At 26.0% G+C, this 27,582-nt stretch overlaps 1 protein-coding gene across 1 annotated transcript in view; it reads right to left on the minus strand.

The window, feature by feature from the left end:
• Positions 1-252: 252 nt before the first annotated feature.
• Positions 253-27,582, minus strand: part of LOC135929598 (fasciclin-2-like) — a 32,852-nt gene continuing 5,522 nt past the window's right edge. Inside the window, exons 2-17 of the mRNA XM_065466254.1 lie at positions 20,467-20,629; positions 15,935-16,071; positions 14,542-14,676; positions 14,197-14,334; positions 13,622-13,734; positions 13,197-13,356; positions 5,247-5,392; positions 4,744-4,906; positions 4,122-4,316; positions 3,894-3,986; positions 3,489-3,689; positions 2,759-3,012; positions 2,436-2,631; positions 1,715-2,009; positions 634-742; positions 253-532 (exon numbers count right to left, since the gene is read on the minus strand). Of these exons, the coding sequence (XP_065322326.1) occupies positions 521-532; positions 634-742; positions 1,715-2,009; positions 2,436-2,631; positions 2,759-3,012; positions 3,489-3,689; positions 3,894-3,986; positions 4,122-4,316; positions 4,744-4,906; positions 5,247-5,392; positions 13,197-13,356; positions 13,622-13,734; positions 14,197-14,334; positions 14,542-14,676; positions 15,935-16,071; positions 20,467-20,629 (2,510 nt within the window). The 3' untranslated portion in view covers positions 253-520. The remainder of the gene's footprint in view (positions 533-633; positions 743-1,714; positions 2,010-2,435; positions 2,632-2,758; positions 3,013-3,488; positions 3,690-3,893; positions 3,987-4,121; positions 4,317-4,743; positions 4,907-5,246; positions 5,393-13,196; positions 13,357-13,621; positions 13,735-14,196; positions 14,335-14,541; positions 14,677-15,934; positions 16,072-20,466; positions 20,630-27,582) is intronic.

The following is a 27,582-nucleotide window of genomic DNA, read 5'->3' on the forward strand; positions in this document are numbered from 1 at the left end:
ACAAAAATTTTTTTTATAAAAATAATATTAAAAATTGATATTTCTAAATGTGTACAAATAATTTTTTGGTTAAATTATTAAATATATAGTACATAATATAAAATACGAATGAATATTATAGTACAAAAACTATTTGAGCATATAAATACAATGATTATTAGAATGTAGTTTTAAAAAAAATACTAGTTAATTGGTAATTTTTTAAAAATTAAAAATTTCACATGTGTAGAAAGTGGACATAAGCAGGCAAAGTTATAAGCGTTTTTAAATAAAAAAAAAATGCTATGATTTTAATATGATGATCTATGAAGCAGATTTTTTGTATACGTTAATAAATATATATATTTTTTGTTAAAAACACGAAAAAATTTAAAATAAGTTTTAAAAAGAGTATAATTTATGGAATGGCGAAAGATTATTTCTAAGATTTTTTTTTCCTTGTGAAGTTGTGTATATACAAAATAAAATGCTATATTTATATCCAATACTTTAATGAATCTTCATGTCCATTTTCTTTGATTTAAGCTTCATTCTTTATCCAAAAAATATATTTTTTTAAAAAATTTATGATAATGGAGGTAAAATATTTAGAGTCGAGAAGTGTATATAACAACTACTATAAGAAATTTAAACTTGAGATAATGGTGTCGAAATCATGGGTGCATTTTCAGAAAATTCGGATAAAGCAGGCATATAATTTTCAAATGGTTTTTCCTCGTTCAAAGGTTGCAAGTGATTATTACTAATTTAAGTGAAGTGACAAAATAAATATAATATTTATTATTATAAATATCGTGATGTTTAATGTGAATTTAATATAGTGAAATTGAAATGTGTGTTTTTAAACCCCGGTTTTGTGTGAGTAAATAAATAATATTAAAAATCACGCATTTAATATTTCATAGTATCTATTACATAATAAAATTATAGTTTTCCTGCCATGGAATAAATACGCAAAGGATTAAATACATTATTATATAATATATAATATATGTTATATTTTTTATTAATTAAAATAACATTTTTATTTTTTTTATAAATACATAGTATATTCTCAAAATATTATTACACAAATTTTTTGTATCAATTTGTAATATACTAAATATTTGTTTAGAATAAGATAAAATTAGTGTTGTTAAACGGCTCGTTTTGAGCCGATTTTTAAAAACGGCTAACTCAGTGTTTTATCCAGAAAAATATTATACAAGCCTGAAAATTTTGCTCTTAGAAGAAGCAAAGGTCTAGACATATAGTATCGAAATTTCGAGGCTTAGTCAATATTTTTTTGGCGAAAATATTGAGTTAGCCGTTTTTAAAAATCGGCTCAAAACGAGCCGTTTAACAACATTAGCTAATATAATTGCTTATTAAATGATAATACTCGCAGAAAAATATGATAAAATACGAAATAATAAATTTTTCGTATAAACCAGGTCGAATATAATTTTAAAAAAATTCCAAAATTTTTGAAAAAAAATCCGGGCGAGGCCGAAAATTTTTTAATCTGGGCTGGGCCGGGCCGTACAAATGGTACATCTGCAGGTCTCTGATATTTATAATGTTATGGATATTAAATTTAAGGCAAATTTTTTCGCTATACCTATAGATTGAAAAATTTGAAATTCTCTATTCTTAAAATTAAACTCTCATTACATATTAAAAGTTGAGAGAGAGGGGGATTATATTTTAAGGATAATAAGGTATATTGTGAAACCCGTGATTATTTAAGGCGTGTCTATTGGTAGAGGATATGGTTGATGAGTCATTTTTGTCGATATCCTTGGGCGATTTCAGATCAATTCCCCCGTTCTCTCGCACGTAATTTTTGCCCCTAAATTTGATAGAAAGGAACATGATGAGCCCGCACTTGTTGTTGCAGTAACAATATAAATCCACGAGTAAGAGGGCCAGTAGGCAAATCAAAATAATCAGTGCCATCCAAGCTATTTTAGTCAGTCCCCTGTGACTGGGATTGTAATCACCCGGGCCTAAGGGTGCAGATATTTGATCTGTAAGGGTATTTGAAAATTTAAAGTTTAGAAGGTGGAATTTGGGGGGATTCGGAATTTTTTAATAATCATTTTCTCGGGGCGATTTTTAAATTTGATAAATCTGATTTGATGGGAAATGCATTCCAACGTGTGTGTACCCACCTAATGAATTTGTGATTATTACCGCCATTAAAGTGTAAGAAAGTTTAAAAGTTAAAATGCGGAAATTCTTAGGAGGTACCTTACGCATGTTGGAATACATTTCTGGTCAAATAAATCGCCCTGAATAAAATATTTAAAATTAAAAGTTTCCGAATTCCATATCCCAATAAGACACAAATACAAATTAAATCAATAATATTTTTTTGTAGTTTATTGCCAAGATAGAAATAAAATTCATTTATAAAGCATAAATAAACAAAATAACTATTATATTTAACAAACCTGACATGATTCTGATGACAATACTATCTGGCAGGCTTAGGCCTATTAAATTTCTTGCTCTAATTTCTATTTTGTAAATCGAATCTGGCAGCAAATATTTGATACGAAAATGGTTTATGGGTGCTTTTATCCATTCAATTTGGTAAACTTTTGACTTATGAGGCTTGAATTTAGTGGAGTTTTTAGATGATGTACCCTAAAAATATAGAATAAGAAGTAAACCTATTTTATATTTATTAGTATATTTAAAAAATATATAATAATTGTTCAAAGAAAACTTCAAATTGTCATTAATTTCCACATTAAGTGAGTGAAATGAATACCTGGATCCATTTAATTTCATAGTCTAAGACCGGTTTACCACCATCTAAGGGTTCTTTCCATATCAAATCGTAACCCAGTTCTTCCTTACTTGTCTTAGGGGGAGAAACAATTGTTGGAGAAAAAGGAACCCTTTCTTTTGAGGTTTTTACGTGAAAATCTTTTGATTCCTTGCCGTTTCCTACTTCGTTTCCGAAGTATAGCGTGAAAATATAATCGGTATCAGCCCGTAAGTTGTCTATGATGTAGGGACCACCTTTATCGTATTTATTAATAATGATAATTCTTGGTAAGATACGATATATTGTATATTATTGATAATAAATATCTTGGAAGCCTACTAAATATGCACGATTGGAAAAGATTTTATCGCATTATCTAACTGACATAAAGGATTTTTTTTAGATAAGCAAGGATTGGAATATTTTTAATAAAAATAATCACAAATTATATTTTCATAATTTTTATCGAACGCGTTTTATTTTTCGAAATTTGATTGAAGTCAGAGTTTGTTATAAATTCTACGTCCAAAGTTGGTTTACTTTTAGTAATGAATAATGTGTTAAGATGCAGCTGTCCTAAGTTTTATGATAGACAGTTATATCCTATTACATTATTGCTTAAGAAAAGTAAATTAGCTTTGAATGTAGCTTCAATCTTTAAAACCCCTAGAACTAAAAGATATATTTTTTAAAAAAACGCCTAAAAACAGTTTACAAAAATAAAACTGACCAATCATAAATTTTTTGATCTGATCGTTTTTCGTAATATCATTAGGTGCCTGATTGAAAGTTTTAAATTTGACGTATATATCCGTGACATTGAGGATTGGATTTAAATCGTCGTGAAATAATTCATTTTCGGATACTTGGAAATTGACGGTAGTTGGGGTTACGTGTGTAAAGCGAACAGTGGAAGGTGGAGATGGTGGTACTTGATGTGTAATATTTTGAAATTATTAATATATATATATAACAGAGCCTTGTTTCGATCTCTCATTTATATATTCAATGGCGTCATTTATTTTTGTAGTTTAGTAGTTACTAAGCCTGCTAAAAAGACAACGTCACTGAATTTTGTATTTTTTCCTATTTTAACAAAAAATGTAATATTTAATAATGAAGAAAAATATTTTACCAGCTTCTTTGATAATAAATTCATGTCGATCCGTGCCGTAAATATTGGAAGCTTCGCACCTCCATCCATCCCCATAAATACGGGGATTATGTTCTACCTATTGGATGTAGATATTTTTACATGATAAACAAATCATACATGACTAGATAAAAATAAATTAAGAGGGCCATCTATTTTATATTTTTGACTAATTAAAGATTTACAAAATAGAATTTTTTGCAAAGGAACCTACCAAAAAGTTAGATATTCCATCTATAGGATCATAATAAATTTTCGAGGAATAGGTAGTTAGATCTCTGTCTCTAAAATACCACCTAAAGATGGACATTGGGTTTGAATCAGCTTTACAGGTAAGATTTATGGAATGACCTGCCCATAAAAAATATACGCTCCTGCTAATTAATTTGTCGATTATCGGAGCGTCTTGTATAATATTTTAGAAATAAAAAAAATTTAATAGAAAGTTTAAATTCATTATATGTATAAAATTATTCTAAATGTAGACTTAGTGTTGTTGGAGGGCTTGACAGCCATTTTTTCAAAATAATCGGGTTGTTTAAATCGCGATTTAAAACAGTTTCATTTAAATCTGCAATCCCTAATTTGGGGTAAATATTTCACCAGTCGCTAATTTTTTTTCACCTGCTTTCTCAAGGATTAAATTAGAAGTTAAGAGAACCTCCTAATCCAAATCAAAAAAAAATTTTAAATCTCCTTGGCCTCAAATGACCATTCAATTTTGTTGAAATGTTATTTCATGGTATAATTATAATTAACCAACGACGACATATCAATTAGATAAAAAAAAACTTCCTTATACAGCCAAATTATAAGAAAATATTATATTTACATTGAACAGTCACTAAGTTGTTTTGCCTACTATTTCCCGCGTTGTTTTCAGCTACACATGAATAGGTACCGGCATCTGACCTGGATACATTTTTTATGATTAAAATCGCATTGACTATTTGAGAAGAGAGAAGGAATGATTCGAATGATACCCTGGAATTGTTCTTAAAAAAATATATTTTACTGTTAAAAAAGATTTGTAAAAATAAATTTTAATAAAAAAATTATTCTCTTTTTTTAATAAAAATAATTTGTGATGTTTGGGAAACAAAAAATTTCGTTGTGTACAAAATCAAAAATAAATAAAATTGGAATTTTCAAAAAACTTAAATTTTTTACTATTCGGTCAAATTTCTAGTATTAGGCAATATTATTATTATAAACCTAAATATAACTATAGTTTTTTAGATAATTCAAAACCACAAAATTCATATTTCAAAATGTAAAAAAAAGACTTTAAAATCCAGCTTTTTATTAAAAATTATTTTTTAAATTTAACTCTACTTCATCGAGTATTTGTGATTTTTGATCATTTGATTCTTTAACGATATGGATTGTAGGAGACGGATCACCTTCAGCCATACATTCCACAGTAAGATTTTCGTTTTGTTTAACTGTATGATTATCAAATCTTTTGATAATAGGAGGTTCTGGATTTTTTTAAATATTAATTAGATATATAATCTTATGAATATAAAATTTAAAGGATCTTTAAAAAATGAGTTATTTTTCTAAAAAATGATATGGCTAGCTAATATCGTTTAAGCGTGCGAAAATCAATTTAATTAATTTTAAAATTCTCTCAAATAGAAAATATTTTAAGCGTGTTATGGACATAGTTTTCTCTTTCCCATAGCTACTGTTGTTAAATGACTAGATTTTTTGAAACGACTAACCTTAGCCAAAATAGTAGGCAAACCTGGAAATTTTGCTCATAGATGGCAAAGGTTTAGACATCTATTAACGAAATCTCGAGGCTTGCATAATATTTTTTGGTTAAATGTTGAGCCATTTTTAACAATCGAGCCGTTACAACACTATCCATAGGCCACTGAATTCGCCTTTAATCATATTCCTAACTGTAAATACTAATACAAAATTAATAAAATAAACAATTTAAAAATCTTTGGTATTAAAAGATTACGAAAAAGGGTTATTTTGCTTACTCGTTTCCAAGCTTAATCAGGGTAATTCCACCATCATTTTTAAAATGAATGAAACTTGGCATAAAAGTTAAAGAGATTGTATATTTTATATAAATTTAAATGCCCTAGCTCAAATATATCCCGAATTATGTGCCTTCAAAGCCTTTTCCTCTTTTAACGAATTTTAAAATACTCAAAATGTATTTGGTCTAAAGTAACAAATTTATATCATTTTGTAGCCCTTAAATTTCTCCAGAAAATAAAAATTATTTTAAATGAAATGTGCTTATTACCAATATATTTATATACTTAAATAAAAATATTAATGGAGGAAAAAAAATTAAAATTTATTTAGTATTTTATAATTTTAAATTTTAAAAATAGAAATAGAAAAATCAATTTTAAAGGGCCTTTATTGAAACGATGAAACTTGTCAAATATGTTTATTATCAATATTTTTAAATATTTAAGTAAAAAAAGTATTAATGGAGAAATAAGAATTAAAATTTTATTTATTTTTTTAATTTTAGAAACAAATAAAGCAATTATAGAGGGCGATATCCATAAAGATAATTGTAATATATTTTCTTTTTATTGGGTTATAAAAATATCTAGTGTATATAATAATTTTATATTAATGGTTATAATCAAGTTATTAAAGTATCTAGATATAAAAAAGTGGTATCTGATCTAGATAGATTTTGTTTAAAGTATCTTTATCTAGATATTATCTTAGAGGTATCTATATCTGTTTTTCGATACTTTTAAGATAAATTTTGATATACTTTTATTTAACGCTTTTTTACATTACAAATAAAAATAATTGAATGCAAAATTTATTTATTTCATATGAGCATATAATTTAAATATATATATATTAAAAAATATTAAGACTACTATAATAAAATATATATATATATAAATATCATTAAATATTGTGTGCAAGTTTATCAATAAACCAGACAAATTTTGATATTACAATCCATCTCAAGAAATCTGCCATTTTTATTTTCAATATCTCGACTTTCATTTTTGGAAAAATTATTCTAAAATTTGTTGAGTTTGAGTATTAAAATTTAAATCATTATTAACAATCATATCGGCTGCTGTGGTGTGGGATACCTAAAAAATTGGAATATTAAATTATTTGTTTTTTTTCACAGGTTATTTGTTTGCAATCAGTTGAAGACCTTGATAATTCATCAACTAATCTTTGTATTAATTGTTTTTTTCATTAACAGTGTTAGATGCCTTATAAATTTAAAATTACAATTGTACACATTTATTTAGTATCTACCAGGGTTGGCAAGTGTCAATTGACCAGTCAAATTCAGTCAATTGACCGGAGGAGTATTTGACCTGTCAAATACGGTCCAATGCTCTAAAAAATTTAAAGGAAAAATGAAATAAAAATATGTTTAAAAAAGGGAAAAATGATGTAAATACATGTGATCACAATGTTTGCTTATTTGGGTCCACAATATCAAGAGGAGAACTCAATAGCAGTGAAATTAATGAAGTATGTGATATAATTCAAGTATTAGCTATTTTACAAGGTAGTGATGACCAAAATATTTTAAGTGATATAATTAATTTCAGAAGCAAAAACAGCATGTTTAATATAGCAAATTATGTGGAAATTAGTAATTTCCAGAAACAATCAATTCCGACCTCAAGTTAATAGATTGTCTACCTAATTAATTTCAGAAGCAAAAACAGCATGTTTAATATAGCAAATTATGTGGAAATTAGTAATTTCCAGAAACAATCAATTCCGACCTCAAGTTAATAGATTGTCTACCCTGCCCAGAGACTAACAATTCCTAGTTCTACTTCTTCTTTAGAAAGAAATAGGTCGATTTGGGTTAATATTCTTATGAAAATAGAAATCGATTGAAGAGACATCTGGAAAATTGATTAAAAAATATTATAGAAAATGTTAATATTGAATATGAATCAGAACAAGACTCTTAGTTAATGAATGACAATGAATTTAAAAAATTAATATTATAGATTCATTTTACTCAAATAAAAGTTAATATTAACTTAAAAAAACATATATTTTAATTTGACCACATTTGACCGGTCAAATATCGGTCAATTTACCGAAACGTATTTGACCGGTCAAATGCACAACCCTGGTATCTACATCCTTAAATGTTAAACAATGTTGTAAGTTGAGGTAATGCTAACTGAAATTTTCGTATTTTTTGGAAGACATGGCAAACCTTTTACTATCAGAGATTTGTTTTTTTTATTTTTAGATATTATTTTAAAATATGCTCTATAAATTGACCATGGAAAAACAATGTCTGTGTTGATGCTTCATTGATTATTACATCTTCCTCTTCTTCATTATTAATATTAATCTAAAATAAATTTTTAAAATTAGTATAATAAAATAAAATTAACATAAATCATATATTAGTATAATAAAATAAAATTAACATAATCACTTAATCATATATTAGTATATTAAAATCTAAAAATCATTATTTTAGTTATATTTTGATAAATGTGATATCTAGTCAATAAACTTTTTAGCTCATTTCATAAATTTTAACAATATAATCCTAATTAAATTTATGCAGACCTTAAAAGTATAATAAAAATTGTATCGGTATCTAGATAACTTTTTAACCGATGTATCTGTATCTAGATAATTTTTAGACGATATATCTGTATCCAGATCCATTTAAAAATTATATTTTAACAACTCTGTATATAATATAAAATGTAGGGTTTCGAACTGAACCCGGAAAAGAAAACCCGGATTTTTGGGAAAAAATCTGAACCCTAACCGAACTTGAACCCCGTTTATAAATTTTCAAAACCCCGAACCGAACCCGGGAATTTTATTTGAACCCAGAACTGGGTTCAGTGTATTGTTTAAATTAATATAAGATATATGTATTAGAGGTGGGCGCGGGCCGTGAAATTACGGGCGTGAGTGTGAATAATTTTAAATTCCAAGGCGTGGCTGGGCGTGACGGGCCTTCCCAAAATTTTCCCAGGGCGTGATCATAAATTTCCCGTGAATTACGGAAATTTTAATTTTTAAAATTGTTTTTTTATAAATATAAATTTGCAATTTTATAATTATATTATACATTTTCTTATTTAATTTAGTTCTTTTTTAAAAATGAATAATTTATGAAAACTATAAATTTCCGCATTTTATAAACAACATCCGGTATCATTTCGTTAGTTCTATTTTCTTTTTATGTTTAGATGTTTTTTATCGCGAGACTTTATGCTAAATTTTGCTTAAACTTTTTATAGAAAAGTCAGTTATATTTTATTTGTGAAAGTGAAGAATTTTACAAGCTAGGCCAAGAGATATTAGTGTTACATATGGATAGCAAAATAAAAAAGTTGTGAACCTGAAATCTCTCATGAATACTATAGGTCCAAAAATATACCATTAAATAAAATTTTAGATTAAAAGCATGATCAATAATAATTACTTGTCCATAATCACTGATATTTGGACGGATGACTATAAAAATCTAAGTTTTTTTTAACCATTATAGGACATATTATCATTAAGAATTTTAATTAAAAACATTTGTTTTGGCCACAAAGGCAATGGATGAAAAAACGTCAAAATTATATGTGTAGTCAATTCAATTTTAGGAGAATATACAGAAGTAGAAAATTACTTAAATAAATGTATAGTCGTGAGTGATAACGGAGCAAATCTTATAAGTGCATTCAAAGATAGCGAAATGCTAGCATGTATATGCCATATACTAAATAATATGCATTATATTTTTGACAATAACTGAAATAGCCTTAAATATAAATGATGTAGAAAAATATTACAATATTTCGAACAATCTACAGCTAATAGCAAACTGCCACACCCTTAAACAAGATGTAATAGCGAGAATAACGAGATGGAACTCTGTATATATCATGATACAGAGTTTCTTAAAATCATATTCTGAAATACAGGTGTACTTGTTTAGCAAGCAAGAATTAAATAGATTAGCCACAATTGATATCAGCATCATACGCGAGTTAGATAAATTTTTATAAATATTTATAAGAATGCTCGGATAATCTGAGAGCAGATTCCCGTCCCACAATAAATGAAATTTGTCTATGGAAACAAAAATTAATAAAATTTTGTTAACCTTCTGAACGTGATACAATAATAAACAAAACCTTAAAATACAAAACAAGATTTCTTTTAAAAGATTATTATGCAGCCGCTACATAAGGTAGGCTTAATAGATATTTCAAAAGACTTAAGTTTTTAATAAAAGAAGAAAACGATAATGATATTAAATTAGATGATATGCATAAGTCAATGCCAACTATCATTTATAACTTTCCTAACTTATCCGAAACTCATAAAAAACCGTATATTCTAAATGATCAATACCAACTATCACTTTCCTAATTCATCCTACACTCATAAAAGACCGTATATTCTAAATAAAAAATTTAGAGAATTTCTAGATGATTCTGATGAAGCAACAACATCACCGATGGAAGCTGTGAGGATGAACTTAAAAAATTCATATAAGATAAATAACAAGACAATATTTTGAAGTTTTGGAAGCAGGAATATTCATTTCCTTTTTTGAGAAAATTAGTCCCGACAAGTTCGGCTTCTAGTGAAAGGTTATTTTCTGTAGCCAATCTCTTTATTAGAGGAAAGGAGTATACAATTGAAATAAAAAAAAAGATGGACATTCTTCTTTTTCTAAATAAATTCCGATTTATAGATTCTATTTATTTTTTGTTATTAATATGGATTATGAAATTAGAGAAATAAATAGAATGAATTCAAAAAGGTGTAAAATTATAGCAATAGTTTCTAAAAATTTAAGAACACCGAATTTTCGGGCGTGAATCAAAATATTGCTTGTCGTGAGCGGGTGGGTCGGGTCGAAATTTTTAGTGATAAGCGTGAATGGGCGTGATATTTTTTTATTTCCACCGTGAGCGGGCGGGCCGTGAATGAAAAATTAGGCCCGCGCCCACCTCTAATATGTATATTGTAAATACAAATATTAATAATTTATGACATTTTATAATATTTTCAAATTTCCAATTATGTGAATTGTTAATAAATTTTAAACAACTTATTTCATTTACTTTATAAATTTTTTCAAATTTATTCTCAAAGATTCCTATTGGATTGTTAATAAATTTTAAACAATTTAATTCATTTACGCCATTTATTTTTAATTTTTAACTTAATCTCAAAGATTATGAATTAGAGGAAAATGAAAGTGAACAAGTCAAAGTAAAAATTAATATATTGGATAATGTTAATTTAAAGAAATACGTCTAAATAAATAATTTTAAATTTATACGTGACTATGCTTTGTATTTTTAACTATATTTTGCCCATAAATAAAATAGAAATTTTATTATTTATACCAAATTTATATTTATGTCTAGTTTTTTAATTATGATTTAAATATAGAATATTTTTTTTTATCAATTCAAAAATTCTTAAACCCGAGCTGAACCCGGAACCAAACCCGGGTTCAAAAATATTTCCCTGAACCGAACCCAAACCGACCTATTTTTTAACCTTAAACCGATCCCGGGCAAAAAATTTGCCGGGTTCGTATCTCCGATAAAATGTATATTTTATTTATAAAATATATTAAGATTAACTTTATAAATAGCGCCCTTTATAATTGCTTTTTCTATAGCTAAAATTATAAAAAAAACAAAATAAAATTTAAATTCTAATTTTGTCCATTAATATTTTCACTTAAATATACCAACACATTTCGTGAGTTTCATCATTTTAAATAAGGCGCATTTCAAAATAATTTTTTCCTGTTTTACCGGAAATACGATGTTTAAGATATTTTTTATATAATTTTTCATTTTCTTAAGTAGAATTTTAAGGTCTACAAAATGATATAAAATTTGTTACTTTGAACCAAAAACATTTTGAGTATTTTAAAATCGTTAAAAGAGAAAAAGGCTATCATCGAACTTTGAAGGCTCATTACTCGGAATATATCTAAGCTAGAGCATTAAAATTTTGATTTGTGTAAAATATACAATTTATTTAACCTTCATGCCAAGTTTCATCCATTTTAAAAATGGTCGTCCGAAAATCACGTTATTTTGGTCGATTTATCATGGAATTACCTATCAGTATATTTTAATTTGAACTTCCAACATAAGCCTATTCAAATATGAATCGAATAGTAAATTATTCTTATTCGATTTTTTTTGTACAAAAAGTATATAGTAAAATATACTATTTTTATTTGATTGGTATAATTATGAATAGTAAATTGTTCAATTCATTTAAAAGAATCAAATTGAAACAATTTATTATTAGATTCGTATTTTCGGACATCAATGATTAATTGAATTTATTAATAAGTGTATACCTGGTGTAAACTAATAAGTAAAGTAGGCATTTTATTCTAATATTTAAAAAATCGTGATACAATTTGGGTTTCATTTTTTCCAAATGTTTTAGTGTTCAATAAACTGTAAACACTGGTCATTAACTTTACATATAACATATAATCAATGACATTTAATTATAGTAATCTCTTTCCCTATCTAATTTGAAAATATTTAGCCTTACGAAATATACTCATTATATATTAACCTTTATAATATGAGCCCTAGGAACTCAAAGTAGATATTTTACACAAATATTAAAAAATGGAATATTATACACCCAGGGATGAATTTTCACAAAATGCATTCGAATAAATGTGTCTTTAAAAAATTTATTTTAAATATAAATACCCCCTAAAAGATTGAAAAAAGTATTTAAATATAAATACTTTGACGAATAATAGAAATATATTTTTATATTACCAATAACATTTTTTTCTTATTTAATGATATTTTATTAACCATTTTTTTAAAATTATATAAATAATAAAATAACATAATATCAAAAAAATAGCAGGTATTTTTTTTATTTTTAAATTATATTATAGACATTAATATAATAGAATAAACATGATTTAGGAAGATATTTAAAAATTTATTTCATCAGTTTCATTTTCAGAATGAACCTGGTTTATTTTAATAAAAGAGTTAAAACAGATAAGATCTCGATTTTTGTCTCTAACTCCAATCATAAAATTAATATTTAAAGAAATAGATTCTATATTTATAATTTAATTTTTTATTAAAAAAATGTCTTTGTAATAATTATTTAAAATATAAATACTCCCTGAATTATTCAAATAAATACTAAACACAAAAAAAACTATTTGTATTAGCATTTTATATACAACTATTCGCGAAACTATCGAACTCTTTATTCACCTAATGTTTATTTATTTTTCAAATTAAAAACCTAGTAAATTGATTTTAAAATCAGACATGATTGTTCCTGGTCTGTTAACCGCCTCGCACTTGTAAAAGCCTTCATCGTTTTTCTTAATGTCATTTATGAGCATATATCCTTCACTTGGATTAATGCGGAAATTGGAATCATTAAATATTTTGACAGAATTCTATTAATTAAAAAAAAATATTTAATTTTAGTATATTAATATAAACATTATCACATTTCTCTTATTAGATAAATAAACCATGTAAAGAATAAAAGGGTTTGTTGGTAAAATATTATTAGTTATATCATTAGAGATGAATACTGCCCGACGGATCTTTAACCGAAATAATTTTTTTACAGGCTGCCGCGCTCGATTTATAGGGAGGGGGGGGGGTTTCTGGCCGTACAAATTTTGTGATAATCATGATATATATTTTTTAAATAACCTTGTAAAAGGTTATTTCTGGTTGTGGTTTACCGTCCGCCTGGCATAATACTTTAATGTTAGTTCCGATATGTGCAGTAACATCGCTAGGAGGATTGACCCATAATGGAGGAGCTAATTTATATTTTTAAAAATATGGTTTTCATTCCTTTTTCTTTTTCAAATTATTCGGATAAAAATGTAAATAAATCATTGATGATTAGTTTGATCTAAGTATACTATATATAAAAAGTTTTAGGTATAAATTATCAATATAAATTGATAAATAATATATATAATTATATTGGTTTTCGAGCTTAGCTTTAACAGGCCTAGAAGCCATATTAATATCTGGTAAGGATCTTATATTAATTTTTTTGTTAAAACTTTTTAAAATAACGACTATAATTCAAAATTTTTAGAAAGTGAAAACTCAAAATTTTATAAAAATATAATAGCCAAAGGCCTACAATAAGTGGACCTAAAGAGCTCCAATAAAATTTAAACGAAAAACCAACAACTAACATGCCACCCCCCCCCCCTTAGCAAAATCCTGGCTATGCCTTATTTTAAATTCAAGACCAAAATTCTTTTTACATGTAACATTGACGCGTATGTGTTTTTCCATCATAGTTCCTAACTCGGTGCTGGTTGCTAAGCATATGTATTGGCCTCCATCCGAGGGCTGCACTGATTTTATCAATAACCCATCTTCTTGAAATAACACCCTATCATCTTAGGTGGATCAAATTAAAAAAATTAATAAACATCATTCTTTCAGCATAATACTCAATAATACAGAGTTAAATTCAAGTTTAGGGCATATGTATCAAACAAATTTATATATACTATTTAATTTCACTATAAAAAAATTATTTTATAATGTTATCTAAGTATTATTTTAGAAAAGCCCCCTTTTTCTTAATCAATTAAAATACTAACTGGGTGTTGTACTGCCGGCGACAAGAGGCCAAGTAACTTCGAGAGGTTGTTCTCCTATAACGGAACAATAAACCTTGGATGTCGTATTGACTACCAACTCCTGTTCTTCTGGGGCATGTATAAATTCTATCGGTTCTGAATGAAATAATAATTGTTTTACATAGCATTTTTATGGCTATATAATTATATATTTGACAAAACAATTTTAAGATTTTTTGATTATTCAATATTTTCTTAATAACCACAGCAACTTTATTTTAGTATTTTTACCCCTTTTAATCTATTCATCCTTTTATTTTAGACTTAATTTGTTGGTATAGCTTCTCCTTCAGTGATAATAGTCATAAAAGAGCAACTAATGAGCTTAAAAGAAGCTAATTGGGCTTAAGAACGCCCATATAATATGGGTTATTGTTAAACTATGTTATAGGCTAAATAAAATGCGATATATTACATTTTTAAAGTTTAAAGGTAAAAACACTTAATTCTCTTATAATAACGTTAATTTAATGTTTCGAAATTTAATACATTTGATCAAGAAAGTCACAACTTGTTTTTCTTTCTATATTGAAAAATTTGTTTAAAAAAGGAAGACAATACGTTTTATCAAAACCCTTGTATAAATGTTTTTCAGGCATTTAAAATAGCTATAAATACAAGCTTATAAATCGTTTATAAATGATAAAATCAACTTTTTATAACTCATAAATATTATTATCTTTTAATCTTAATTACCTAATATATCCCTCCCCTTCTCCGTTTTTTTTTTCATTTCAATTTTCGAACTCACATTGTTTATATTTATGTAATATAATGTATATGTAAACTTAATCTTTAATATAAGAAAAAATAAAAAAACACACAATCTACAAGTGTCGCTTTTTTCGAATTGAATTTTTATAATTATAATGGAAAAATTGAATGCAACTTTTTAAATCATTTCATAATGATATCATCAAATTTGTAGATCTGGGTCTGGGGGAAATTAGCTTATTTTCATTTTATTTATTAATATAATGTATTTTTTTAAATGGTTCAGAATTTCACAATAAAGGAACTCTTTCATTAATATTAATATTATAATTATTCTCGTTCCAGATTTTATTAATAATAATTTTTCTAATATTAGAAAAATATTTATTTATAATATTAAAAAAATAAGGTTAATACTTATTAAATATACTATAATTATATAATATTTGAAAAATTCGCAAACTATGATATTAAAGATCTTTTTTAAATTACAAAAATCTAAAAAAAACCCTTCGTTATTTTCCAACTAATTGATTCTTAACCCAAAAATAAAATTAAATTCTTAAATTGCCCAATTATTTATTAAAAAAATGCAAATGAAGAGATAACGCTCTAAATTATTATTCGCGTATTGTTTTACGGTAAGTAGTGAGTTCAATAGTTTTCATAAGTTTGGAGCCGCTGATTTCTGCCACGCATGTATATACGCCCACATCCTCTCGGCTTATGTTGTATACGTATACACGCGCCTTTTCTTCAGTGTGTTCTGCGTAATTCCTAAAAATAATTTGAAAAATGTTTTTTTTAGTCAAATAGTGTTTTTCCTAAAAAAATAAGTGTCTTATTTAAAAATATATTGTTCCTTTTCATGAATTGAATGATGATTACCCGAAAAAGGATATTATGTGACTAAGATTTTCCCAATTTGTAGGAACATTGCAAATACAAGGCAAAAATGTCCTACTAATTCGAGGTTAAATATTATATAAAATCAGTAGCGTATTTAGGAAGGGAAGGGGGTCAAGGGGACATTTGCACCAACCGAAATCTAACCTAAATGAGATAAAATATTATATAATTTTTAATTTTGACCACACACCCCCCCCCACCCAGCAAATTATAGATAAGCTATTGTGTGCATCAACCAAGAGATGGTTATGATAGTCTAAAAATAATAAGAACTCAACGAGCAAATCAAAGAAAAAAACTTTTATGAAAACTTGTTTATTGGTAAAATTAATTTTCGCAATATCTGAAATGATTTTTACTATTTTGTTTATTTAAGTAACATTATGATCTCTATATTGGGCTCATAGTGATCGGTTCTGATAAAGAAATTTGATAAAGATTACCTATAAATATTATAAGTTAATAAAATTTAAATAGTGCCAGGTTAAACTTAATTGATATAGACGGTAGTGACATGTAAGTGCCAAATCTTCGTTTTTTTAAAACCCTTTTATGATGATATTTAATTTTAAAATAGATTTTTAAAACGTAATAAATATAAAAAAAAGAAAAAAAAAGAAGGGGGTGAACCGAACCAAGTTTATATAATATAAGGGTTTTATATTATTATTACGTGATATTTTATGCTATTATATATTTATTTTACAAAGTTATAATTACAGAATGTGCAGTGCATGTTTTTAATCTAATAATTTCAATTTGAAACACATCAATGGCAAAGCAAATAACTATAATATAAATAAATAAAATGATAATTTTGAAGAAAAAAAGAGAAGGGAAGGAAGTTCTATAACTCATATCAAGTCCAACAAAAAAATAATAATGATATTTTATATGATATAGTAATAAATCAATAAATTTGTGTTGGTTGACAAATAAGAGGACGGGTAAAAACAAAGCGAAATAAATTATTATCATAATGGTCCCGAATTAAAAAATAAATAAATAACAATATATTTTACAAGATATAATGTTAGTAGTCAGACTCAATATAATCAATAGTTTATTGACGTTAACTTTTTTTTCGCAAATAACTAAACCTCAATCCAATCTAAATTTAAGATATTTATCAGTTTGGAAAAAAAATCCTAGGAAAGGGGACAAATCCAAGAACTAAAGCCTTTTTTTAAAATTTACAAGAAACCAAACCTGGTCTTATTTTTACTTTTTATATTATATTTAAAGAAAAGATAAATAAACTATTTATTTTATCTTTGTTTTTCCCCTTTCTCATTAATAATAGATTGGTCAAAAAATAACAAAGCAATTTTTTTAAGAGTTCAAAAATTAGGTCCCGTCGTACATCTTGTGAAATGTATACACCTATTGCAATTTGAGCATTATAATATTTTCCACATTGTATTCATTTATTTAAAGCAACTTTTTAAAAAATTTTTAAGGTAATAAGTTTTTCGAGGAGGGTTTTTAGCCCCGGGAAATGTGAACGATTGGCGGGTGGGTAAAAAATTGTTTTAAACATTGGCGGGGTGATAAAATATGAGCAGGACGGGTAGGTCGGATTTATGTTTATTAAAAGATGTCTTTATTTCAAAATTTAGAATTTTTTTAATATAAATTTTCTGGGTTTTGAACCAAGCCTTGGACTAGAGGTCTGCATTGGGCGGGATTTAGCCCACCAATCTAAGTGAGCGTGCGGGCGAGCAGGTTTAATTTTTTAGAGAACGGGTGGGCGGTGGGACGGGTTAAGAAAAATATTTAAACTATGCGCGGGCGGGCGGGTTAAAAAATTAACAACTTTTATTTGTTATTCATAATCATTTATGTGAATAATAAAAAAATGCTCCATGAAATTCAACATCTTTAATACCAATCGATATCTGAGCATGTGTTGATATCGAAAACATGTAGTTGCATGGAAGAATATAATATCAACGTGAGTGAAAATCTGATTTTACCTGTGTCTCTAAAAGAAAAGAGAATTCAATAGGTATATAATTAAATGCCAACCTTACCTAATGACATAACAAAATATTTAAATCTTAAAGTAGCGAGTTTTTGTATAATTTAGCGAGATTCAAGGCTACTTGGTTTAGTTTAAGTTTACATATATAAACAATTAATTTAAATTCTTTTTTTTATTTATTATTAATGGTTTCACTTTTTATTTAAATATCTAATTAAGTGGAGGATATACTTCAAATGGATATCCTACTTAAGTGGAAAGGACAAGAAAAAGATTTATCAAATCCCTCAAGTTAACTAGTGCTTCTTCTGAACGAGTAATTAACATTGCTGAAAGGTTTATAGAACAAAAAGGAAATTGCATGAATCCAAAAATGTAGATTCATTATTATATTTGCATTATAATTAGAAATAATATCAATAATATTAATTTTATATTTATATTTTTTACATAAATATTTTATTAAATTAAATAAATTCCTGTAATTTAAATTGAATATTTTTTTGCTTAATATAGCAATTCCTAAATTGTAAAACATTTTTGTAGGGATGTAGAGCTGAAACTGAATCATTTTTTTAAATTAAATTTTAAAAAAATTGAAAGAATGAGCTGATAATTTTATTGGCGGTATGGGTTAAAAAAAAATTTATATAATGGGCGACATTTTATTAACTTAAATAAATTCCTGTAATTTAAATTGAATATTTTTTTGCTTAATATAGCAATTCCTAAATTGTAAAACATTTTTGTAGGGATGTAGAGCTGAAACTGAATCATTTTTTTAAATTAAATTTTAAAAAAATTGAAAGAATGAGCTGATAATTTTATTGGCGGTATGGGTTAAAAAAAAATTTATATAATGGGCGACATTTTATTAAATTAAATAAATTCCTGTAATTTAAATTGAATATTTTTTTGCTTAATATAGCAATTCCTAAATTGTAAAACATTTTTGTAGGGATGTAGAGCTGAAACTGAATCATTTTTTTAAATTAAATTTTAAAAAAATTGAAAGAATGAGCTGATAATTTTATTGGCGGTATGGGTTAAAAAAAATTTATATAATGGGCGACAGGTTAGAGACTAATGGGCGTGCGGGTAAAAAATTTTAGACTCATGCGTGGGCAGTCGGGTATAACTTTTAAAAACTATAGGCGGATTGGGCGGGCGGATTTAATTTTTTTAATATTGAAAGGGCGGGCTTGTGGGCTAAAAACCCGCCCATTGCAAACCTCTACCTTGGACTCTTGATCTGGGATTAAAAAATATTTAAGTTTATGAATGCGGACCCAATTTTTTTCTAAACTAGTATCGAGACCGGGTTCAGTAATTTTTAATTTTTTTGTTTTTACTTCTAATGTTATAAGATAACTGTCCTAACTTGATTACCGTTTTTCCAAATTTATTACCAGTAATAGCTTGTTTGTAATTAACTAGTAAAAAATAATTATATATACCAGACCTGGACCAAACGGATCTGAGTTCTGCCTGTCTGAACTGTACCCTAGTACTTTTAAAATTTAGAACCTGGACCCGTACCAAACCCGGCAAATATCTTATATATTATTATTAAACAATGGGCAACGGACGGAACAATATTTATAAACTAAGTTTCCATGTTTGCATAAAAAAATGATGAGACATAATAGGAATTTTATGCAGTCCTCTTGTCATAAGATAAAATCAGATCAAACAGTCATTCACGAAAATGGAGGTACTTATTCAATATGAAATACTAAATTTAAGATCTCATTTTATAATATAAATTTTTCCACCATGATATTTAATTTAGTCCGCTAAAAAAAATTCAATATAGTTGAATATATCCTTAATAATATATCTCAAACTCTTAGATAAACATGGACACCTGGTATACAATAAGAATTTTTTTAGACAGTAAGAAAGTCTAGTAACATTATTGACAAAATTGATATAATTTTCGGATATCATTTTTATGAATGAATATGATTAAATACAAGGCAATGTTTCATAAGTTTTATTGAAAATTTCAGGTGGTGCCAAACGGCCATTGTAAAATTCTACCTATCAGAGTGCATTTTCACAACTCAATCCTCCAAATATTCGGGGAATTTGGCACAACCCAATACTCCAAATAATCGGGGAATTTGTCACAACCCCGCTTTCTAACCGCACTAACTATTAATCGGTTCTATTTTGTATTAAAAAATTATTCTCCGACCGATGATAAATTTTATTAGCAGGGTATGCAGGCCTCCGGAAAAAAACTGAGTATAAATAAATTTAAAAAATATGCTAACTTTCTATTTTCGTCGGTCATCTCTTCCCCGGATGGAGTAAACCATTTTATGTTGTAGGGCTTGGGGGTGCCATTACCGGTACATATGGCGTAAAAATTTTCCCCTAATTTTCTGGAAATTTTGGGGCTGTTCGGGGTTATAAATATGCCGTTTTCTTGGGCATCTATGTTTTGAACCAAAAATTGTTATAACAGAAAAAATTATTATTAAAAAGAACGATATAATAAAAAAAAAATAAGCATAAATATTTAAATCTATATATCATTTAGCGTTTTAATCAAGATCAACATGCTTATAAATTGAACTGTCAGTATAATATAGAAACTTACATTTAGGCGTAAAATTTTTTAATTTCATTAGCTAAGTATTATAGCGTTATATATCCACCTTTTTGTAAAATGCTTTTTTTATATAAATAAATTCTTCAATACCATATTCTTATATATCTACAATAAAAATGTTAAAATGTAATTGAAAATAATTGATTACATTATTATTCCTTGCAAGAAATATATTTATTTTTAGCCCCCTTGACAATTTTAAAAAAAAATAGATATAGAACAGTATAATATTCAGCCGACGATTTGATAATAAAAATCATTGAATATTTTTATAAAAGAGTATTTTGGTTATTGGGATAGAACTAATGGCAAGGATGAATTCGATAACCTTAATTTTTTTACACCTGCACTGGTTAAAACGCGCCAATTATTAATATAAAAAAAGCAAATGGTAAGTGATTAGCACTGGCCTATTCATTATTTTTATTCCCTATAAATTAGTTTGTTTTTTAATAAAAAAATATAATATAATTTTTAAATAGTAAATTATTGCGATTTCGACAAGTTGTACTCTAAAGGTTAAAGCACTTTTTTTCATTATCAAATTAGGGAAACTTATCATTTAACAGCTATATATTAATAAAACGATTTAAAATTATAGTAGCTTCGTATCATTTCTTTTATCTTTCTATTTGCGGCTTTTTATTTTTCTGAATAAGATGTGCCAATACCACCTTTTTAGCCGATAGACTATCTATCGATCTCTTATTATATATCAAAATTGAGTGTGAAATAATACGAAGAATAGTCGATTGAACGTATGATTGTAAACTGCATATTAATCATAGTAAAACGCAAATTCTAAAAATTTCCATTTATTTTAGCTTTTATAAAATAATCCGGTTATTGAAACTCAAATATTTTATTAATATGATCCAACATAAAATTATATGTTAGATCTTATTCAAAAAACCTTATAATTTCTACTTGATACTTTTATTTTTAAGATGAAAGGCTTCCAAAAACACCCATTCAATTAAAATTCAAAGAATCTTCGCGTGAGACTAAAAATTATAAAACATTCAAAGGTAAAAAAATATATATATTTATATTAATATTTGCTTCATTAACATAGGTATAAAAATTTGTGTAAATTGCTAAAACATTTTTATAAATAATTTGTAAGAATAATTTTTTTAATTAAAAAAAGTGACAGCCAAACATAGTTACAAGTTGCTATATTAAAAGGAATGGGTTATTGATCGTAAATTGAAATTGCGTTTAATTATTTCATATTTTTATATTGCTAATTATATAATTATGAAAACCTATCTTTAATTAAAAAGCGCAAACAATGTAACTATTTTTACCAAAGACTCCCTAACAATCTAAGAAAGGGGTTGGGGGGGGGGGGTGATAGTGCCACATTTATTGACTCTTTTCATACTTCTTTATGTCCTTTTTTTAGAAGAATGGGAAAGGTCAAAAACTAAAATTCCTGTCAAATGACCCTAATCGGTTTATAATTAAAAAAAATTGAATTTGTATTTCGAGGTGACTAAATGCTTTCGGAATTATTTCCTCTACCTATTCGAGATATTTCCATAAAATCATATATACATATACCAACCTATTTTTATAATATTAACATTTTTTGTAATAAATATATATTAAATTTGTATTCATTAATTGGTATTGCATTTATTTATGATAGTATTTTGTATATTTAGTAATATATATTTACATGAGTAGAAAAAAAATTTACAATATAAAATATAGTATATCATAGAAAAAGAACAGATAGCGTCATAATCGATATTTTTATCAAATCAATATGGCAAACAGAGTTACGTATTTTTTTTATAAGTCGAGTTCAAGAGTTATGTTATATTAAGTCTATTCTTATTTACAATAAAACCTTGCGTCGGCGCTCTTATAAACAAATAAAACTGTAAAAAAACATTAAGAAAATCCCGAATAAAACATTTTGGCAAGTGCCCAAGTCCGATCTTTAAGAGTTCGGGTGGCGGATCGATAAATTATATAATAAATTAATATTGAAATAAAATATGTTTTTCCCTTGAGGTGGTGTCCAAAATATCAAAAAATTCGATTCACATACTTTTGATACTTTATATTGAAAAAGATATAAAAATAAAAAAAGTCCAAAATATAATTAGAAAATTTTTAAAATTTAACATACGAATTTTCATTAAAATTTTTTAAAAAGATTTTGGACATGTCTGAAATAAAAATTGTCTTTAAATTAATATAGGAAGATAAACTTATTTACTGCTTCTTTCTTTCTTTCTTATCCCAGAGATGCCTATTTTATGAGGAAAAGACTTTCTGTAAAAACTATTAAAGCTTTATTTTATGGATAAAATAAAAAAATATCCATATTTAATAACTACACTACGTTCAGTTCAACCAATAAAAAATGTTAGACAAAATAATTTTGAGCAAATAAATCATATAGAATATCTAAAATTTGTCAAAGGCAGATGTACCAAACACTACCACACCCCCTAGTGAGTATTGTATGTTTAAAAAAAAAATTAAATATTCAAATTTTTCACAATGCATAAATTAGTAAATGATAATAAAAAAAACATTTCTATTTTCTAAAATATAGACTCCGAATTTTACCATCGCATATTTTACAACCCGATTTTGATATTATTTCTAGAGAATAGGCAAATAAATATGATTGCCTATAAAATTTTAAATGATTAAATTCTGGTAGTATAATTAATTTTTTCGTTTTCAAATTTAAAGATACACGAATTTATTTTGTTCTAATATTGGCGCAAAATTCGAATTTAGTGCTGATCTGTCCCTTTGTTCCTTATAATAATCAATTTAAATATTTTTATGGCCATGAATATTCCATAAATCGCCACTTAACAAACAGGAATTTTAAAAAATATATATTACGAAGATCCTGTTTAAGATAACTAAAGCAATACTTTTAATATCTGGGTAAAATTGCCTTAATTTATATGCGTTGTCAAATAAAAATTATTTAAGAATTGAGACGTGAGTTAATTTATTTTCACCAAATTGCTATGTTTTTTAAAAAAACCTCCGAGATAGAGGTAATATTTTTAGGCCAAAAAATAGAGCAATTATCTAACTATACTCCTTAAATATGCGACATTTCGATTTTCGAAAGTCAGTTTGAAAATAAAAAAATTTGATCAAATTTTACCTAAAAATGTCAAAATATTTTGTAATTTTAAATGCAAAAAAAATCTTTCAAGATGAAATCAAAAATTTTTAAAAAAATATCTTTTGCTCAAATTATTTATATCTGGTATATATATTTGTATGAAGTATATTATCCTATCCAAAAAATTTATTTTTAAACAATATTAAATATTTATGGGGGTATTTCTGTCCGATAAAAATTAGGCCCATAAATTTTTTCGCCCAAACCCGTAAAGGCCAGGCCCGAAATTACTTTACCCCTGACTGTTAGACTGTCCGATGTCTACTTTGCCCCGAGTATATTTTTACTATCCTATCTCTCTATCTATTACAATGGAAAATTGCTAGTTTATAAAAACATAAAACACATATCACTTATCAATAGATTTAGATAAAAAAATAAAATATTAAATTTTTTTTTTAAAAAAAAGGATTGTTTTTAAACCGCTTATTATTATAGGTAATAATTTTACTATTCTTTTTTTTTGCATTGCATTTTTGTTATAATAAATATACAGTGAAAAACTTCTCAATTCACAAAAATAAATAAAATAAATTATTATAATATTTCATATCTTTTGTTCAAAAAAATTGTCAAGAGAAAAATAATTTTAAAAATTTTTTTGTTAAAAAACAATATATTTTTACATATAAAACATTAATAATGAATATCAATCGAAAAAGTGTCACGATAAAGGTAGCCTATCAATTATTGTAATCAGGGTTTTTTTGTCACAAGGAGTAAGTGATTCTTTGTAAAAAAAACTTGCCTGTGGTCGAATGGGTATGTTGATGTTAAAATAAAAATGCAGGATAATATTTTTATAAAAATATATAAATAAAACAAAAATATTTGGTAGCTTTAATTTTAGCTTAGGAATATTATGGCACGGATTAATATAAGGTTTTTATATTTTTTGAAATGGAGCTACATTTTATAGAAGAATTGGCACTGAATCTATTGATTCGGACCGATTTTTAAAAAGATCCGATTCAGATTTTAGCTAAAATAATATTAAATAAGTTTATAAATTTTGCCCATAGGTGGCACAAAGGTTTGGACCTCTAATTGAAAAATATCGAGTCTTACCATAAATTTTTCAGATTTATAACATTAATTAATATGATTTTAAATGGCATTTATAAAATTAGAGAGCATGTTGATAGTTGTTCCGTGAAACGTTAGTTCTGTTCATTATTGCATATTTATTAGGGCGGTGCTGATATAAATATCTGATCGGCATTGAAATTTAGCGTTTTCAAAAAATTGTGTTATTTTTTCAACTTAAATCATTTTTTGAAAGCCTTTTTTTAAATTTAACAATTTACCGGAAATGTATTCCAACATGTTTAGAATACCTATCTTATGAATTTTGGAAATTTTGAGGTTAATCTTTGAGTCATTTATAATTTATATAAAAAAATCTAAGGAAAAACTAATATAAATTATATTAAGTTCAGAAGTTCATAGCGAAATTGTCACATATTTATAGGGTAAGTATTCCAAGCATGATAAAAAACATTTCCGGTTAAAATCAAAATTTTAAATAAACGCGCTAAAAAAATGATTTAAAGTTGAATAAATAACACAATGACGCTAACATATATAATTATATAAAAAAATTTATAATTAATGAAAGAAACTAAAATTCAATTTATTTTGTAATATTCAAAAAATAATTAATAATTTTATATTACTTTTTGTTATACTATCTGCAACAAGAAAAGAAGTTTAAACTATCTAATTAAATTCAGCTAGTGTTGTTAAATAAATTTAACCCATTTTTAAAGGTTAGCGAGATTTTGGCCAAAAGTAAATTACTCAAACTTATTGATTTTGCCCATTGATGATAAAAAGGGTTGGACTCCTAATGGCGAAATTTCGAGGCTTATTGAAATAATATTTTGGCTAAAATTTTGATTTAGTCCTTTTTATAATCGGTTAGAGCTGTTTAAAAACCACATACACCCATAAACATTACAAATATTTTAAATATTATTAACTTTCGAATAATAAAAAACAAAATACACTTAATCATTTGGATAATTTTATGAGATTAGTTCAAAGATAGATGGTAAAATCAATATTATTATTGAATCAGTTTTTTAGTGATATCGGATCATTTAAAAATTTGTGGATCGGCATGGCCTTAATATTTATATTTAGCTAGCAAACTTAAATAATTTTAAATGAATATTTATCATCTAATGTAACACAGTCTAACAACTTCCGAGTTCCTTATCCCTTGGATGTCCCCAAGCCTTTTTATTTTTTCAAAATATTTTTATAGTCCTTTTAAAAAACCTTTTTATAAATTTATTTTTAGTTATCCTATTTTAGAAAAAAAATTTTATACAATAAGTTTTTTTTATAAAGAATGTTTCCTGTCATATATTAATCCAAGATGTAATGTCTAATATAAACCTTTTTAAATTGAAATCGTATTAATTGAATAAAAAATTTTACATTAAATATACTTTAAATAATTTTCATTTTTTTCTATCTAAAAATCCCTAAATTAATTATTGTGTTTTATGATAATCAGTAAATTATTATATCTTAAAGTTGTATAGTATTATAGCAATATCATAAAATATTTTAATTTTATATTTAGGTTCTAATTTTTTTTATGCTAATTACCTATTGATAGACCAACGTACCAATTAGAGATCTGCAAAGTTAGGCCCGACCCGAGTCCGGCCCGAACGGGCTTCGGGCCGAATCGGGTCGGACCTTGGAAATTTTATTAAATATATCTAAATTTATCAATTTTATATTGAATTTTTTATGTAAAACAAAAAATTTTGATTTAATTTATTGAAACTAAACGCTATATAACATATGTCTTTTATTTTAAGTAATTATATATATTAATTTCTATATTTAAATAAATTCGGGCCTGGCCGGGCCGGTAAATTTTTTTAAAATAAATTTCGGGTTCGGGCTGGGCCGGCAAAACTTTTTAAAAAAAATTACGGGCCGGGCCGGGCTTGAAAAATTAGGCCCGATGCAGATCAACCAATAGTAAGGGAGCGTTGGTCCAAAAATAATTTCCATCAATAAAATATATATTAACTATTTCTAATAGCCAATACTTTGAAGATTCAGTATGTGAATTTATCCAGATTAAATTAGGCAGGAGGAAAAATTCCAGAGATAGTAGTCGCGGTTATAAATTGACCCAAAAAGGGGGTGGGCAGCCTTCCGATTGAATGAAAGTGGTGGAAGAATAAGTCGAAATAATAAAAAGATTTGCGATTCACAATATATTTTTAAAAAATATTTTCGATAACAATTTGTGAGATTTGGGTATTTATCAATAGTTAATTCATCATTTTTATTATTGAAAATAATAGTGTAAAAACTGGGCTAATATGAGTTATTTACGATCTGAGAAACTATGTACTCTAAGAAAATGTTGCGGGTAGAGCTTCACATGATAAACTTGTAAACGTTTCAAAAAATTTGACTCATTAATACAAGAAAAAATTTCTTCATTGTTGCTAAAACTAACCGAACATTTTTTTTTTGAAAAATTAATACGTTGTTTCGAGAAAAAAAATAAGGCGAATTAATTGCGTTTTAAAAATAGGATTTTTATTTTCGATTTTAAAAAATAATGAA

The sequence above is a fragment of the Gordionus sp. m RMFG-2023 genome, chromosome 5, assembly GCF_954871325.1.
Source record: "Gordionus sp. m RMFG-2023 chromosome 5, tfGorSpeb1-WG-v2, whole genome shotgun sequence".
Classification (NCBI taxonomy): Eukaryota; Metazoa; Nematomorpha; class Gordioida; order Chordodea; family Parachordodidae; genus Gordionus; species Gordionus sp. m RMFG-2023.